The sequence below is a fragment of the Colius striatus genome, chromosome 1 (assembly GCF_028858725.1).
Source record: "Colius striatus isolate bColStr4 chromosome 1, bColStr4.1.hap1, whole genome shotgun sequence".
Classification (NCBI taxonomy): domain Eukaryota; kingdom Metazoa; phylum Chordata; class Aves; order Coliiformes; family Coliidae; genus Colius; species Colius striatus.
Window position 1 is genome coordinate 87,223,422 of NC_084759.1, and position 13,956 is coordinate 87,237,377.

General features: G+C 44.0%; 1 protein-coding gene across 1 annotated transcript in view; it reads left to right on the forward strand.

Moving 5' to 3' along the window:
* The first annotated feature begins 679 nt into the window (after positions 1 to 679).
* TSPAN7 (tetraspanin 7) overlaps positions 680 to 13,956 on the forward strand; it is a 104,956-nt gene continuing 91,679 nt past the window's right edge. The window contains exon 1 of the mRNA XM_061988606.1: positions 680 to 761. Within this exon, the coding sequence (XP_061844590.1) occupies positions 681 to 761 (81 nt within the window). The 5' untranslated portion in view covers position 680. The remainder of the gene's footprint in view (positions 762 to 13,956) is intronic.

The window sequence follows — 13,956 nt, forward strand, 5'->3', positions numbered from 1 at the left end:
CACAGACCACTGCAGCTTGCATACGAACGCGAATTCTCGTGATGACATTGATAGACATTTTCTCCTGTGCTGGCAATACGCTGTCCAGCTCCGACTTTCCAGCCCTTGAGCAGCCCAGGTAATGCTTGTGAACATCCTCTCCTCACCACAAGCGGAGACGCCGGTGGTGGGGTGATAGTGGTGGTGTGAGCGTACGTCTTTCACTTCGTCTTTCAAAACCTCGAGCTCTTCAACCACCTCCCCACCCTTCCTGGGACATTCCAGCCGCTATTCCGAGACCGCTGCCCCGCAATCACCCCCGGTAGACAAAGTTTAAGCGAGTTCCGCGGTGCTGACCGGCGGTCGCAGCCGCCGGGCCGGGCAGCCCCTGCCCCGCAGAGCCCCTGAGAGCCCGCCCTCTCCCTTCAGCGGCACCTCGCGAGCAGCGGCCATAGCGGCGGGGCGGGCAGCCGGCCGCGCTCCCTCCGGCGGCGGCGGGCGGTGCGGAGCGGCGCGGGGAGCCGAGGCGAGCGGAGCGGCGAGCCCGACCGAAGCGAGCGCCGCGGCGCTGCGCGGCGGGGCGAGCCCAGCGCTGAGCTCACCTCCCTCCGCCCTCCCCCCTCCGCCCGCCTCCCCTCCCTCCTCCCACCCTCCCTCCCTCCCTCCTCCCGCGCCCAGCCTGCAGCCGGGATCTCAGTATTATGGCATCGAGGAGAATGGAGACCAAACCCGTGATAACGTGTCTGAAAACCCTCCTCATCATCTACTCCTTCGTTTTCTGGGTGAGTGCGGCGCGGCGCGGTGCGGCCACTCCGCGACCAACGGGCAGGGCCCGGGACTCCCGCGGCGGCCGCGGCCCCCACCTGCCCGTGGCGGGCGGCGGGGCCGGGGCCGGTCGCCTGCGGGCTGCGGGGGTACGGCAGCGCGGCTCCGCCGGGATGGAGCGGTGCACCGTGCGGGGACGGGGCGCTCCTCATGCCGCAATATATGCGCGCACACACACATATACATGCACACACGCATATATATATATGCACATGTATATCTCTCTTTTTTTGGCTCTTCTTGAGGAGAGCCCCCGCGGGGGAAAGTTGCGGGGGTCTCGCCGGCTGCCGCGATGGCCGCTCGCCTCCCTGCCGCCCCCCTAGCCGCCTGCACCGAGGCGTGGGAGGTTACGGGGCGGCTCGGCCGCCCATCTCCCCACTGCCTACCGCATCCCAGTCCCGCCGCGGGTCCCGGCGGGTGCAGTCTCCATGTCCCCTCCCCGAGCACCCGCCATCCTTGCCGGTGGATGCTGACCTCCTACCGCCACCCGGTATATCCGCGTTTCGTAACCCGGCTCAGGCTCCCGTAAACCATTTGTGTGACCCAGATCCATTAATGGAGTTGCAGTGATTGACTGACGGAAAGCCGGGTGTTTCAGGAGACCCCGGAGGCTGGAGGTTTTTCGCAGCGTCCTGGCCTGTTACTCAGCAGATCGCTGGCACGAGCAGCGTATTGTGACGGCAATCTGCAGATTAAAGACCTTTTTATGGTACATGGTGACAACATATGATAATGGCCCCACTGTGTACTGTTAGCGATCGTCATCTGCACATCATTGATACAATACGCTGAAGCGAATTTGTCTCTTGCTAGCAAGGGAAGCTAGATTGTGTCAGACCGTTTCAATAGCTTTAGGCAGTGAAAAAGTGTCTGTCAAATGGAGTAACTCAAATTTTTATCGTTTTGCTTAAAAATGCATTCTGAACAAAGAATTGCTTATTCATGGCAATAATGTTTTACATCTTTGTAGTGAACGTATTCTTCCTGTTTTGACTTTAACTTCATAGACTTTTTTTTATTAATATAAAAGACATAACCAAAAGTCATTTTGTTAATCCATGCTTAAGGCAGTACCTCTGCATGATTGAACCCTCTCCCCGACAACATTTAACATACCACCTCCCCCTCCCACCAATCTTTTTTTAACAATTTTGGTGGTAACCACAGCAAATGTGTCTGGTGACTGAAATTGATAGGATGCCAGAGTCATCTGTTGTTGTGTTGGTTTTTTTTTTGTTATTGGCAAATAGGTCTTTCCCTCTAGTGTCAAGGAGGTAGGTTGCTAAGTTTACACACTTGCCACAATTTAAAGATTCATCCTTTCTAGTGCTCTGTTTTCAATGCAGCTTCCCGTATTTAATAAGCAACTACAGGAGCTCCAGTGAATTCGTGGTACATTTTCAAATTATGTCTTTTTAAAAGTGACCGCTGTATCTGCTCTAGCCTGAATAAATAGAGGACTTAACATCGGCATGCCCATCGCACTGGCACATTTCATGACAGCTAATCTCATTAAAAAAGGACTATATGTTGAGCCAAGCAGCTGGCTAAGGGCATTTGCACTGTAGGCTGTCATGATGCCAGGCTAGGTTGACAGCTGGGATCTCATAGAGTAAATAACACAGCTGAGCTCCAGTTTGGGCCACAGCAATGCGTCTGTGCTGGTGGGATGCTTTAGCGCGAATTCTTTTCCTCTGAACTGTCTGTCAGGCAGCATCCCACTAATGTGGCTCTTCCAGTCACCTGAACATCTGACAATCGTCTGGGTGTTTGTCTGTTTGTCCTCCTGCTTGAGCCTGGAAAAGGAGGTATAAAACAAACGGCTGGAGACATAATCCTGCAACTATGAGCAAAAGAGAACAAATTTCTTTTCCATCATGCTTGCTGTTGCCTCTGGTTTTCCAAGGCATCAGCCTAGGGAAACCTAGGCAGATCTCAATGAGAGAAGGCAACAAAGGGCTTTGTAGAGGTCCAGAGTAGTTGACAGCAAACTCTAAGTCTTTGTCAGTTGTTCTTCCTTTTAGCGCATAAGAACAAAAACTAATTCACATTTTTGGCTCCTCTGGGCTTTGAATCGGCCCATTTAGTATAAATTAGGGCAAGGCTGCACCTATTGCCATAAGCAGAGAAGTAACACTTTGTGCTCTGACCATATCCTCATTTTCTTTTTACAGGTAAGTTTGAGAGTTGAGGGATGTGTGGAGTTGTCTCAGCATCCTTCCATTATTTTCCGAGCTGCTGTGTACTCTTGGTCCCTGTGAATTCGCACAGCTGAAAATTCAGGAAAGATTCTGGAGGAGAAACTGATTTTAAAATTTGTTTCTTGGAGTTACCTAGATACCGGAAGAAAACCATGCAAGAGCCACAAACTTGTAGAATTTTATTCTGATGCCTTCCCCATGTTTTTAGGGAAAGTTATAAGCTGATTTCTGAAGGAGAAAACACTATATTGCTTAGCTGCGGTTTGTATGGGTTTTTCATGGGTGTGGGATGGAGTTGCAGTATAACACAGGGAGGAAAGTGATCATGTGACAGGGAGGTATGAGGTGGAAACCCTCTGGCCATCTGGTTATAGATCGTGATGTGAGGGGACAGGGCAAGAAGAAGCTTCTTTGAAGTGAGCTGTTTTGAAACATACAGAAGGACTTCTCTGTGTTTACATTGTTTACAAAGGAAGAAAATCTGTGCAGGCAGAACACTTCTGTCATGAATGATTATTTGTCAGGGTTAAATATTAATTGCATTTGTATCAATGGGCAAGATGTATTAGATGGGGGTTTTAGTATAAGCGTTAAATGAGGCTCCACCGACTACATGGGAGCTGCAGGGCAGTAATGAAGAGACATGGTTCATTCAAATTTAGTACTATGTAGCTTGTTCCTTTCCAAATTGGTTTTATTTAGTGGTATTTGTTATTTTGATGGCTTCCTCTCCTCCCCCTCACCGTACTTCCCAAATTCTTTCCATAAATGTATCAACACGGTAAAAAAATTCCATAAACAGAGATAACAAGCTTTTTATGTGCTCATATGTATTGTTATTCATAGTACACATTAAATGCCTAGGGTTACCGCTTTTGGTCCTTAAGGGATGTAGTAATAAAAATTCAAAAGCCATTTTTTTCCTAATCAGAATTCTGTGCTGAATGCAGCTGGTTTGGAACTAGTAGATTAAAAAAAGGCAATAAAAGCACTGCTTGGCTCTTAGCAGGTTTTTGGTTTTTTTTTTTTTTTCCCTTTTGGGTATCATAAATTGCTTGCATAGAAATCTGAGAGATAACCTGTCTTGTTTTAAGGGAAGATGAATTTCAGATTAGAATTCAAAGTGATTTTTTTATAGGGGAGTGAAACCTTTAAGCACCCCTCAATACCTTATATTTATCTAGTTCTTAAGTGATCTCATGTCTTAAAATGTGTGTATACTTAATATTTCATTGTAGATTTTGAAATATATTTTGTTGCCAAATTAAGAGGCAGCCTCAGCATATTTTGCACGGAAGCTTCAAGGGTGTCTGCACTTGTCCTAAAGTTATAGGGCTGCAGAAAATGGGTTTGATCATCTATGCAAAGCTTGTTCTTGCCCCAGTCATCAGGATAACAAAGTCATTAGCTTCTGATTTTAGGCCCTGTGAAACACTAGGCACTCAAACAAATGCTTTGAGTGTGCCGTCCTGCTGGTATGGGGGACTTCTTGCTGTTGATTAGTGTAACAAAAGCATCTATGTAGAGTTTCCATTCAGATATTTTTTCCAAGATGGGCTAATCTGAAGAGCATCTTCCAACCAAGATCAATGTTAAATTACTAAATTAGGTTCTTAGAACTTGTCTTTTGTGTGATAAAATCAGAACTAAGATACCTATTTGCAATAGCAGTAGTTTAGTTTTCCAAGGTGTTACCACTTGGAAAATGGGCCTGTGCACTGTGGTGTGACCCCTTGGAGGTTAGCAGGTGGCAGGAGAACCGTGCACTGGAGTGTGGCAGGGCAGGTAAGTGTCATTTGGCTGTGAGGCCACAGCTGGTGTTGTGATTTTAAAACTACTGGAAATTGCATGTCTCCATATCATTCATTTTCTTTTAGCCAGTTCCTCTGGTGGCCACAAAAATGCAGTGTCACTGGTGTGGGGGACTCAGGTGGTCAGAAGATGACCCTGTGAAGGACGAGGGGATCAGGCCCCCTCTGATGGGAGATGTGGGGAGAGATGGCATCTGCTTTGCAGAAGCACCCCTACTGTCTTCCTCTTCTCTCAGGCTTCCCTGAAAAGGAAGTCACTGGCAGGGGGCTGGGAGCAGCTGCAGTGTTTGAGGAGGCAGCCCCCAGTCCTCACACTGCACTGTTATGGCAGAGGTGGCATTTGCCCTCCATTTCAGATGCTCACAAAACTGTTTTCTGGGGAATGCCCAAGACAGAGAGCAAGAACCATGGCCTGCTCGATAACATAAATATATGACTGAACTGCTGACCCATCTTCAAATGCAGCCATTTGAGCCATGTATTATAGTATGGGATTAAAATTGTGTCCCTCTGAGTTACTAGTGGCATTAATCATCTTCATTATAAGTGTCCATCTGGTTGCTGGAATTACTGTTTTTCACCCCATAACTTCTTTCCAGTGCTTGTGCATTGGTTTCTGCATCTATCTGCTTTCTTTTTCATACTTATTACCATGCTTACGTCTTTTCTTTCTTTTTTTTTTTTTAAATCTGTTAGTGGGTGGTTTTAAAGGATATATTTTGGGAAATGTTTTAGTGTTCCCATGTGGCTTAGATTGCTCAATCTCTTGCTGGTTCCTTTGATTGCAAAGTCATCAATGCTATACTTGTAGAAAGAAATTTTATGATTCATACGTAGTTACCTGAAATCCGGAAAAATTACACCCTCAAAAATGCACAATATCCCCATCATGATGGATTTGAAGTGCTCAATTGTTTAGGGACAAACCTCATGCAGTTGCCTCCTTAAGTCAATTGTTTCCTGTTCTGTTCTTAGAGTGGCATACGTGAAAGATTAAAGATAATGGTGTTTTCTTGTGAGCATAGCCCAAGGTGAAACAATCTGTTGGCTAAATAAATAACTGGATGGGAAAAAAAAAGAGTCTAGATGGTGTTTAAAAATATAGCTCCAGAGTCAGCTTTGTAAGTTCCCTGCTGGAGTACTTACCCAACTTGGGTTAGTTTGCAGGTTTTTCTCTCAGCTGTGATACCAAGCCCCTTAATGACAGTGCTAACAGAGGAGGGCAGTGCCAGCAGGACAGCTCCGCTGAGTCCGAGTAAACACAGAAGTTAAAGCCGTGGCTTCCGCTTGCGCCCTGTCACGAGTGCTGGGCCTGTCCATCGGAGTCATCCGTGGCTAGAATGGCACAGAGGGAAAGCTGCTGTGTGGCACTGGTTATGCCTTAAGATGTTGCGAGGATCTCATGCCATTGTCCTTGGTAGGGAATTGGTTGTATGCGTATAGTCAGTTTGGACCAGAGGACTTGGCAAGTCGATGTAGCTTTTGCTGATGCCCATTCATGTTCTGGAAGTTGTGCATGTGTGGTACAAATTAGCATTGTACACCTCATTTAAGGGAGTAATTGACTTTGCCGTGGGTTAACTGCTCCCTCTTTTCATACTGTTTATGTAACTATGCTTAGTCTTGATGAAATACCTGCTACACTTTGACCTTGGAGTTTGTATCTAGACAGTTCTATAGCTTAGGTATGCTAACTTTTTCACATTAACAAGTTGTTTTGGACTGGTGAGGCAGGACAGTGGGTGACTCAAAGTGTTTCAGTTATATTTGGGAAGTCATAGGATGCATTCATAAACAAGCAGTACTATAAGTCCTTACTCTTTCACAGGTGATGGGATAGGAGTGTGGCAGAGTGCTGCTGTACGTGTATTAAAATCTTTGGCTGTTTAGTGTTCACTCCTGCTTTAAGGAACCTGGTGTGTGGCCTAAACTGTGTAAATACAAAGTCTAGGGAAGGGTGCTGGGGAGGCTTTGTTAGCACTTTCCATTGAAAAGGCAGTAGAGCCCTTTTTCTTGGTTGATGGTTCATATCAGCCTTGCTTGTCAAGGAATCAGAAGCAATTATTGTAAGTAAACCAAGGGAATTTAAAATAGATCCAAGAATCTGATTTTATCTCTGATTATGTGACTATTTATCAATTCCCTGTGCTGTCAGCGACGTAAATTAGGTTAGCTGGTAACGTTCGTTGTCTCCATCTCTGGATTTTGATCATTGTTTCTTTGACTGTTGCAACTGGCCTACTAATTTATGTGCCAATGAGTTAACAGATGAATATCTAGAAAGGCTCTTTGTGCACATGAGCTTGCAGAAACATCTCCTCGGTCTTTGAGAGATACTAGCTTTACTGTTGCACTGAGTCTAACGCATCCACCAAATTTGCAGGTAAAAATCCTGTTGACCTGTGTCTTGTGGACTTCAGTGACTGAATCTTTAGAACAAAGTAGAAGACTCCAGAGGTGACTATAGGGAGCAGATGACAGTTACTGTAGGGCTGGTTTTATTTGCATAATGTCATTTCTTTAAGCTCATCACTATTAATTAGCATTTAATCGTCTCTCAGAGAATAGAACCTTCACATCAGCAGAGCAGACCTCTTTCCATCTTAGCTCTCTTTCACTGTGGTGGGCAGGTGGCTTACATGTTCTGTCTTTATAGCAGTTCTGGGTTCTGAGAAAGAAGCATTTAAATTTCTCATGTACTAAAGGGACTTTGAAGCATGGCACGCTCATGTCTTACTGGATTATTGTTATTTCATAGCTGAGCTGGTTCTGTGAGCTCTGGGAGAAGGCTACAGGATTTTTAGGAGCTGAAATAAAAGAGTGGAAGTGATGCTGTTAGCATTAATTTTGCTGTAATTGCCATGCAGTGTTTTGCGAGATGTTTTCCAGATGTTCTTTTTTCTGTCATGGTTCTGAGGACAGTGCTAAAATCCTTAAAAGAAACAAGCAGCATCCTTCCCTCTGCTTTTCTTACTTTCTTTATCTCCCTGGCTTGCTATGCTGAGTTCAAGTTATGGCTGGTCACTGTGTGGTGCCCACGGTGACCCCCCTCCCTGAGGCCAGGCTAGATGCACAACAAGGCAGGAGGCTGAAACTGTCTTGTCATCACCTCTGGGAGTTATTTGCTGTGAGCTTTGAGAAAAGGTTGGTTTGGGGTGCATGTGGATTTGGATGGATCAGGTTGAAATGTTCTGTGTTTTACATTCAAGCAGGATTTTTTAAGAGTTTATTTGCTGGGACAATGTGATGGTTTGCATAACGAGGTGATGGACTTAACCTGCAAAAGTCTATAGATCTTAGGAGCAGACCTAAGGAAAAGACTGATGTGCTTATACGGTACAGCAGTGAAGGAGAAGAGAGTGAAAGCCTGTAAATGTAATCAGAAGAGGATCACTTACATTTCCATAAAGCTGGGAAGTGAAGGAAGCCTCTGCTGTATGATAGTTATAAAACCACTCAGTGCCTTAACACCTTTGAATAGAAATGAGCAGCTCAGACCTGCTGATGTCACAGGACTGAAGTTATCAGTAGAGCTAACAAGTTCTTCACGATTTTGTTGCAGACCGAATCAGGGGTAGTGCTTCAGAGAATAGAGAACATGAGAAGAGAAAATTGCACTGAACACCATCAGCAAAGAATGTTTACAACTCACTCCTAGCACAAGAGAAACTATGCTTATGGTGAAGACCTAAGTACATTCCCTCCAGTGGAAGTTTCAACTAGACTCTGCTACTTTAATCTTTTAGTAAGTTTTAAAAACATTTATCTTTTGGAAGGCATTTCCACTGGGTTGGCCTCTATCTGGCAACAACTTTGAAGTGCTTAGAAATCTGCTTTCATCATTTTTGGCAATGGAGTATGAAAAAGTACTCATTTTATATGTTTCTAAAAATAAGTGAGAACTGTATCTGGGATGGAAAACTGTATATTTGGTGGAGGTAGTTGTCTCTGGGATGGAAACTGTCCGTGATTTGGGAAATCCTAAAAAAAACGGTTTCAAAGAAGCAAGAATTTCCTGACTATACCAGGTAACACCAACATTCTGTTTTTTAGCTGGACTTGAAACTTAGGACATTTTATGACATCAAGACATGTGTTGACTCAGTCCAACTAGGCAGAACCAAGGCTTGCCCTTTTGAGGATCTGTAAAGTGTGTTGAATTCTAAGTCATTTCTGGGGCTTGGGGCCCATGCCGAGGTGAAGCCTGTAGCAGAGATGGGGACAGCAGAGTCTATGGGCCCATGCAGTCTGCAAGGACATACACGTGGACTGGGATTTTTGTCTATATTAGAAGGTGCATGACAGTGTGCAGCTTGCCTGGGATTGTCCAAATGCTCTACTTGGACCTCACCAAAGAAAATGGGAAGGACATTGTATACAATTTATGGAAACATGTCCAGATCAATTCCAAAAGCTATTTTAGGTGAAGGATTGCCACAGATTTCCTATGGTGAAGGGGAAAAGCGAAGGTCCAGTGATTTCTGTTGTGTTCCCTAATAGTCTCCTGGCCAAAGCGTTTTCATTACAACTTCTTGTTGCCACCACTGCATCAAAAGACAATCAAAACACTGGCACTGTGGCAGGAAAGTTGTGGCTTTTATTCTTCCAAGAACAGGTTAAGATTAAGAGAGGGGTATTAACAGAAACAAAGATGAAAACTCAATCCTCCTGTATGGTTTGCTTCAATAGCATTTGATATCTAATGGCTGTAATTAGGCTGGGAATGCTAACGTGATGAAGTGCATGTCACTTCTCTTTCCCTTTGAAAACGGAAGCCCTCTATACCTTGGCACTCTTCCTGACTGCTGCATCTGATTGCTGGGGTGTTTTCTACTGTTGCAGATGCCCTGATCTGAGTGTATGACTTAGTGCTCTGCGGCCTCTACTGATTGCAACCAGAGTATGATTCAATTTACCTGTGAAATAATGTTTTCTAGGAAACCAGTAGCTGATTTATTTATTGCATGTTCAGAGATTTCTTTAACTTTCTTTTGGTTTACAGGTCACTGATACTATGTTAGAAATGCTCTTTTTTTTTGTATCTTTGCATCTTTGAATCAGTTGAAGCAGACGCAGTTTGCAGTTGCTACCTAATGTTGAGATCAGCTTGCATATTATCTGAGACCAAATTTCCTTTTCTAGTATAATTCAGGAAAAACTGCTGAGTTAAATTATGCAGGTCAAATGACCTAGAGGTCTATGATCTCTCTTTTCCCAGAACAATTTACAGACCATCTATGCATCACCTGCAGACTTTAAGTATTTTTAACATGTGAGTGCAATTTAGAAACTCCTGAATAAAGAACCAGGACCTCAAGATGTTGGAGAGCTGGCTGTTGGAATTTCAGTATTATTACCTCGAATGTACAAGCCAAGCCTCAGTATGTTTCTTGCTGCCTGTTCTCATATAGCAGGAGATGGTGCAAAGGATTTGCTAACAGAAGGTCATTCCTTTCAAAAAGAAAAAAAGAGTAGCTCATGAGGATGGCATGATGTGTTTATTTTTGTCATGGCAGGTAAGACCAGAGACATGTACAGCCTTTCTAGAAGGCAGCAGGACCTTGCTGGATTTGCTGAGTATATACTGCATCTTTGTACAAAACTTTTGCTGGCAGGATGAGGCAACTGTTGTCTCTGCCCATGGCCTTGTTGGCAAATATTTTCTTATGGAAAAATACTAATTTTTAAATCTTTACCCTTTGGTGATGCTTTCACTGAGCGTCCTCCTAGCATGGAAAGGGCAGCTTAGTGCCCTCTGTCCCCTTGCAAGATGCTGAGCTCACCCACCCTCGGCCATCTTTACCAGCAAACTCACCAGAGCAGCATGCAAGACAGGACTGTTGGTCCTTACCCTGTCTGAGGTGGTCCCTCCCCCTAGTTGGGAGTCAGCCAGCAGCAGGCCAGTTGGGATTAGAGCACTGCTGGTTTCTGCCTTGGGGCATGCAGGCATGGGGCAGGCTGTCCTGCTGTGCTTGCCTGCCTGAGAAATTGCAAGCTGCAGGAGATGTGCTGGACCAACCAGTGTGGTAATAAGCTGAGTATTTAATCCAGCAATGGTGCTATTTTCAACTGAAACTAGCAACAAAAATAAAACCTCCCACTTCCAGGAGTTTTGTGTTTTGTAAGCAACAGCTAGTTGCTTTCTGACACGAAAGGTGGTTGTACTTAATATAGGCACATCTGTGGGAGAGAAAATTTTCAGCTTGTGAAATTGTTCAAAATTAAATGGAAAAGTTGCCTCAGTTTCTGTGAGCTTTCATGATATGCATGCAGTACTTACGCAGAGAAACATAAACTCTTTAACACAAAACAAACCCTGTCCCTGTCATACGGAAACCTGAGCGTGCTGCACCATAGCTATTTTTTAACAGAAGTATCAGATTTAAACTGTTCCCTCCCCCACTTTGCTCACTGACCTCAGATTGACAGAGGACCAGACAGGATTAATCCCTGTACCCTCAAGAATATCCAGTATTAAAGCTGGGAACTAGGCTGTTTCCTTGAGCAGTATGGTCTCCAAATGATCAAGAATATAACTGAGCTGCAAACAACTTAGCTGATTCATTCTTTTAATTTCACGGAGTGCTTGGCTTTGCAGTTTCATGCCAGGTGTTCAACCAAAAGGACTTCCTGTTTTTTCCAGCACTGTTGAATATGTAAAATATATAAGACGGCAGACCTCTAGATCTAAAGGATATGGAGAAGAATTTCATACCAAGTCTTTGCTTGTAGGCAAGTAATCAAGCTAATAATGATACAAAAATTGGAGCCACCTCATCAGTGAGAAACAGACAGTTAACCAGGTTTTTTTTCCTGTACCATTCACCAGCCAATCAGTTGTGCATCCAAGCGTGAGTCTGTGTGGCAGTAACGTTTGCCTTCTGAAAGCATATTTGCTCTATATCATATGTTAGTGTGATAGGGTAAGCAGAAAGATATGATAGAAAAAGACATTTTGAGAAGAATTAAATCAGCTGAGGTTGATGAGTACATGTGCATAGACTGAACTTTTTCGGTATGAAATGTATAAAATATCTTGCAAGGTCATCTTGCTCTGCTTAAAACCAGTGGAAACCATATATGACCAGACGGTATTATGCAGTCAAGTGCTTGTTTTTGAAACTCATCTGTACTTGATATTCAGGTTTGGTGAAACAGAAGGTTATTCTGGCTTGGATCCCTCAGAATTCCCATAGAGCTGGGACTAAGAAGGTTTATCACTTATTTTTGTGCTGGATATTTCAGCAGGATAAACCTTTTTTCCCTTCTTCTGTCAAGACAGATGACTTGTTAAATTCTGCCTCCTGTCTCTAGACTTGCTTTGGTTTCTCTTTGATTTTTCAGCACAACTTCATTTCACAAGAAGGCGTATGCTTCTGCAGCATAGCAGGTTCCACCGAGTCTCAGGTGGACCCCAAAAGACATAGAATTGTGTTCAAAATTTTGCAACTTCTGCACAAACAAAGCATAAACTAAAGAATGTGAAAGCCAAATGCTCGATCTGTACATGTGTTGATGAGATAGTGTACTGTGAGATCACACGTGAGTCAGCTGATATATGAATAAATGCTGAGTATTAGGGCTGGCATCAGAGGGCATGGCAAAGTGCACATTGTTTGAATTGCATTCAGAAAAAAATGAAGGCAGGCTACTCATGTATGTTGATAAGGTGGATCTTTTTTAAAACATTAGCAGCTATGTGTTATATTTTCTCTGTTCTACAAGCACTGTGTAATTACTTACTGGAAAGCTAAATCTTTGGATTTATTTACCAGTGATAGACCTTTAAAGAGTGATAGTTGGCATGCTCATTTTATGGATGGAGACATTGATGCAAGTCTAGCAGTATGTGTAAGGAACAGTTTGGTCAAATTTGGCACAGCTGTGAATCAGCTATTTTATTTCCGTGACTGTAATAGTTATTACATTGTAGCACTCACTTTGTCATCTTATTTCATTTGCAGGAAGAACAAGCTGAAACATAAATTACATTTTACCTGATGTTAAGGTAGCTTGTAGAGTATGGGAATATTTCTGAGAAGTCTAACAAGTACTGCTTGTGGAAAGAAATTCCTGGGTGGAGCAGCTGGACGTATCTGAACTATGAAATTGGTAAACCATGGTGCTTCATTATTCTGAAGCTGTATACACAATGCACTGAAAAAAGCATTTCAGGTTACCCAATATCTTGGGAGAGGGAGCAGAGCATGCCGGTGCATGCCAGCAGGCCCGCAGGTGAGTGGGTTTCCACAGCTGGAAAGGATCTAGGCAATCCTCACTTCATAGATCCAGGCAAGCACTTTTATGTGAAAAAATGTAATTTCCCATCGTGCAAGCTGTAGAGGGATAGTTTTCCTTCAAGGAGATGTATCCATTTCTGTAGATGGATATCTACCTCTGTTTTAAAGATCATTTGGCTGGGAAGCAAACATGTTGACAGTCTTAATCCAGAAGAAGGAATCCTGGTGTGCTTGCTTAAGAGTATCCTCATCTTCTTTGTACTGTCTATGATCTGTTATCTCCAAAGTATGTACCAAGGGTGGCAAACAGGATCAAGTTTAAGTGTTGACCTCTAGAATAAGCTCATTTGCTTACTTCTACCTTGCTGCGGACATGAAGATACAGAAAAGGATTTTGTATAGAGCGTAGAGCTCTGATTAAAGACCAGTATGCAGAATTTTGTGATTTGTGGATTCTGACAGATTTTTTAAGTGAGATTGTCAAGTGCTTCTAGGAATTGGGCTAACTTCAGTAGTGGTTTAGCCCTGGCTGGCTGCCAGATGCCACCAAATCATTCTATCACTCCCCCTCGTAAACTGGACAGGGGAGAAGGAAATATAACAAGCAGTTTGTGAGTTGAGATAAGGACTGAGAGATCGCTCAGCTGTTAGTGTCATGGGCAAAACAGACTCAACTTGGGGAGAAAAGGGTTTGACTTATTAATGAAGAATCCAAACAGAGCAGCGATATGAGGAATAAAACTAAATCTTAAAACACCTCCCCCCACCTCTCTCTCTTCACTCTCCTTCCTTCACTCACAGCTGCACAAGGGATGGGGAATGGGGGTTACGGTCAGTTCATTACAGATGGGCTTTGCTGCTGCTGCTTCTCAGGAGGAAGCTTCCTCACACTTCCCACTG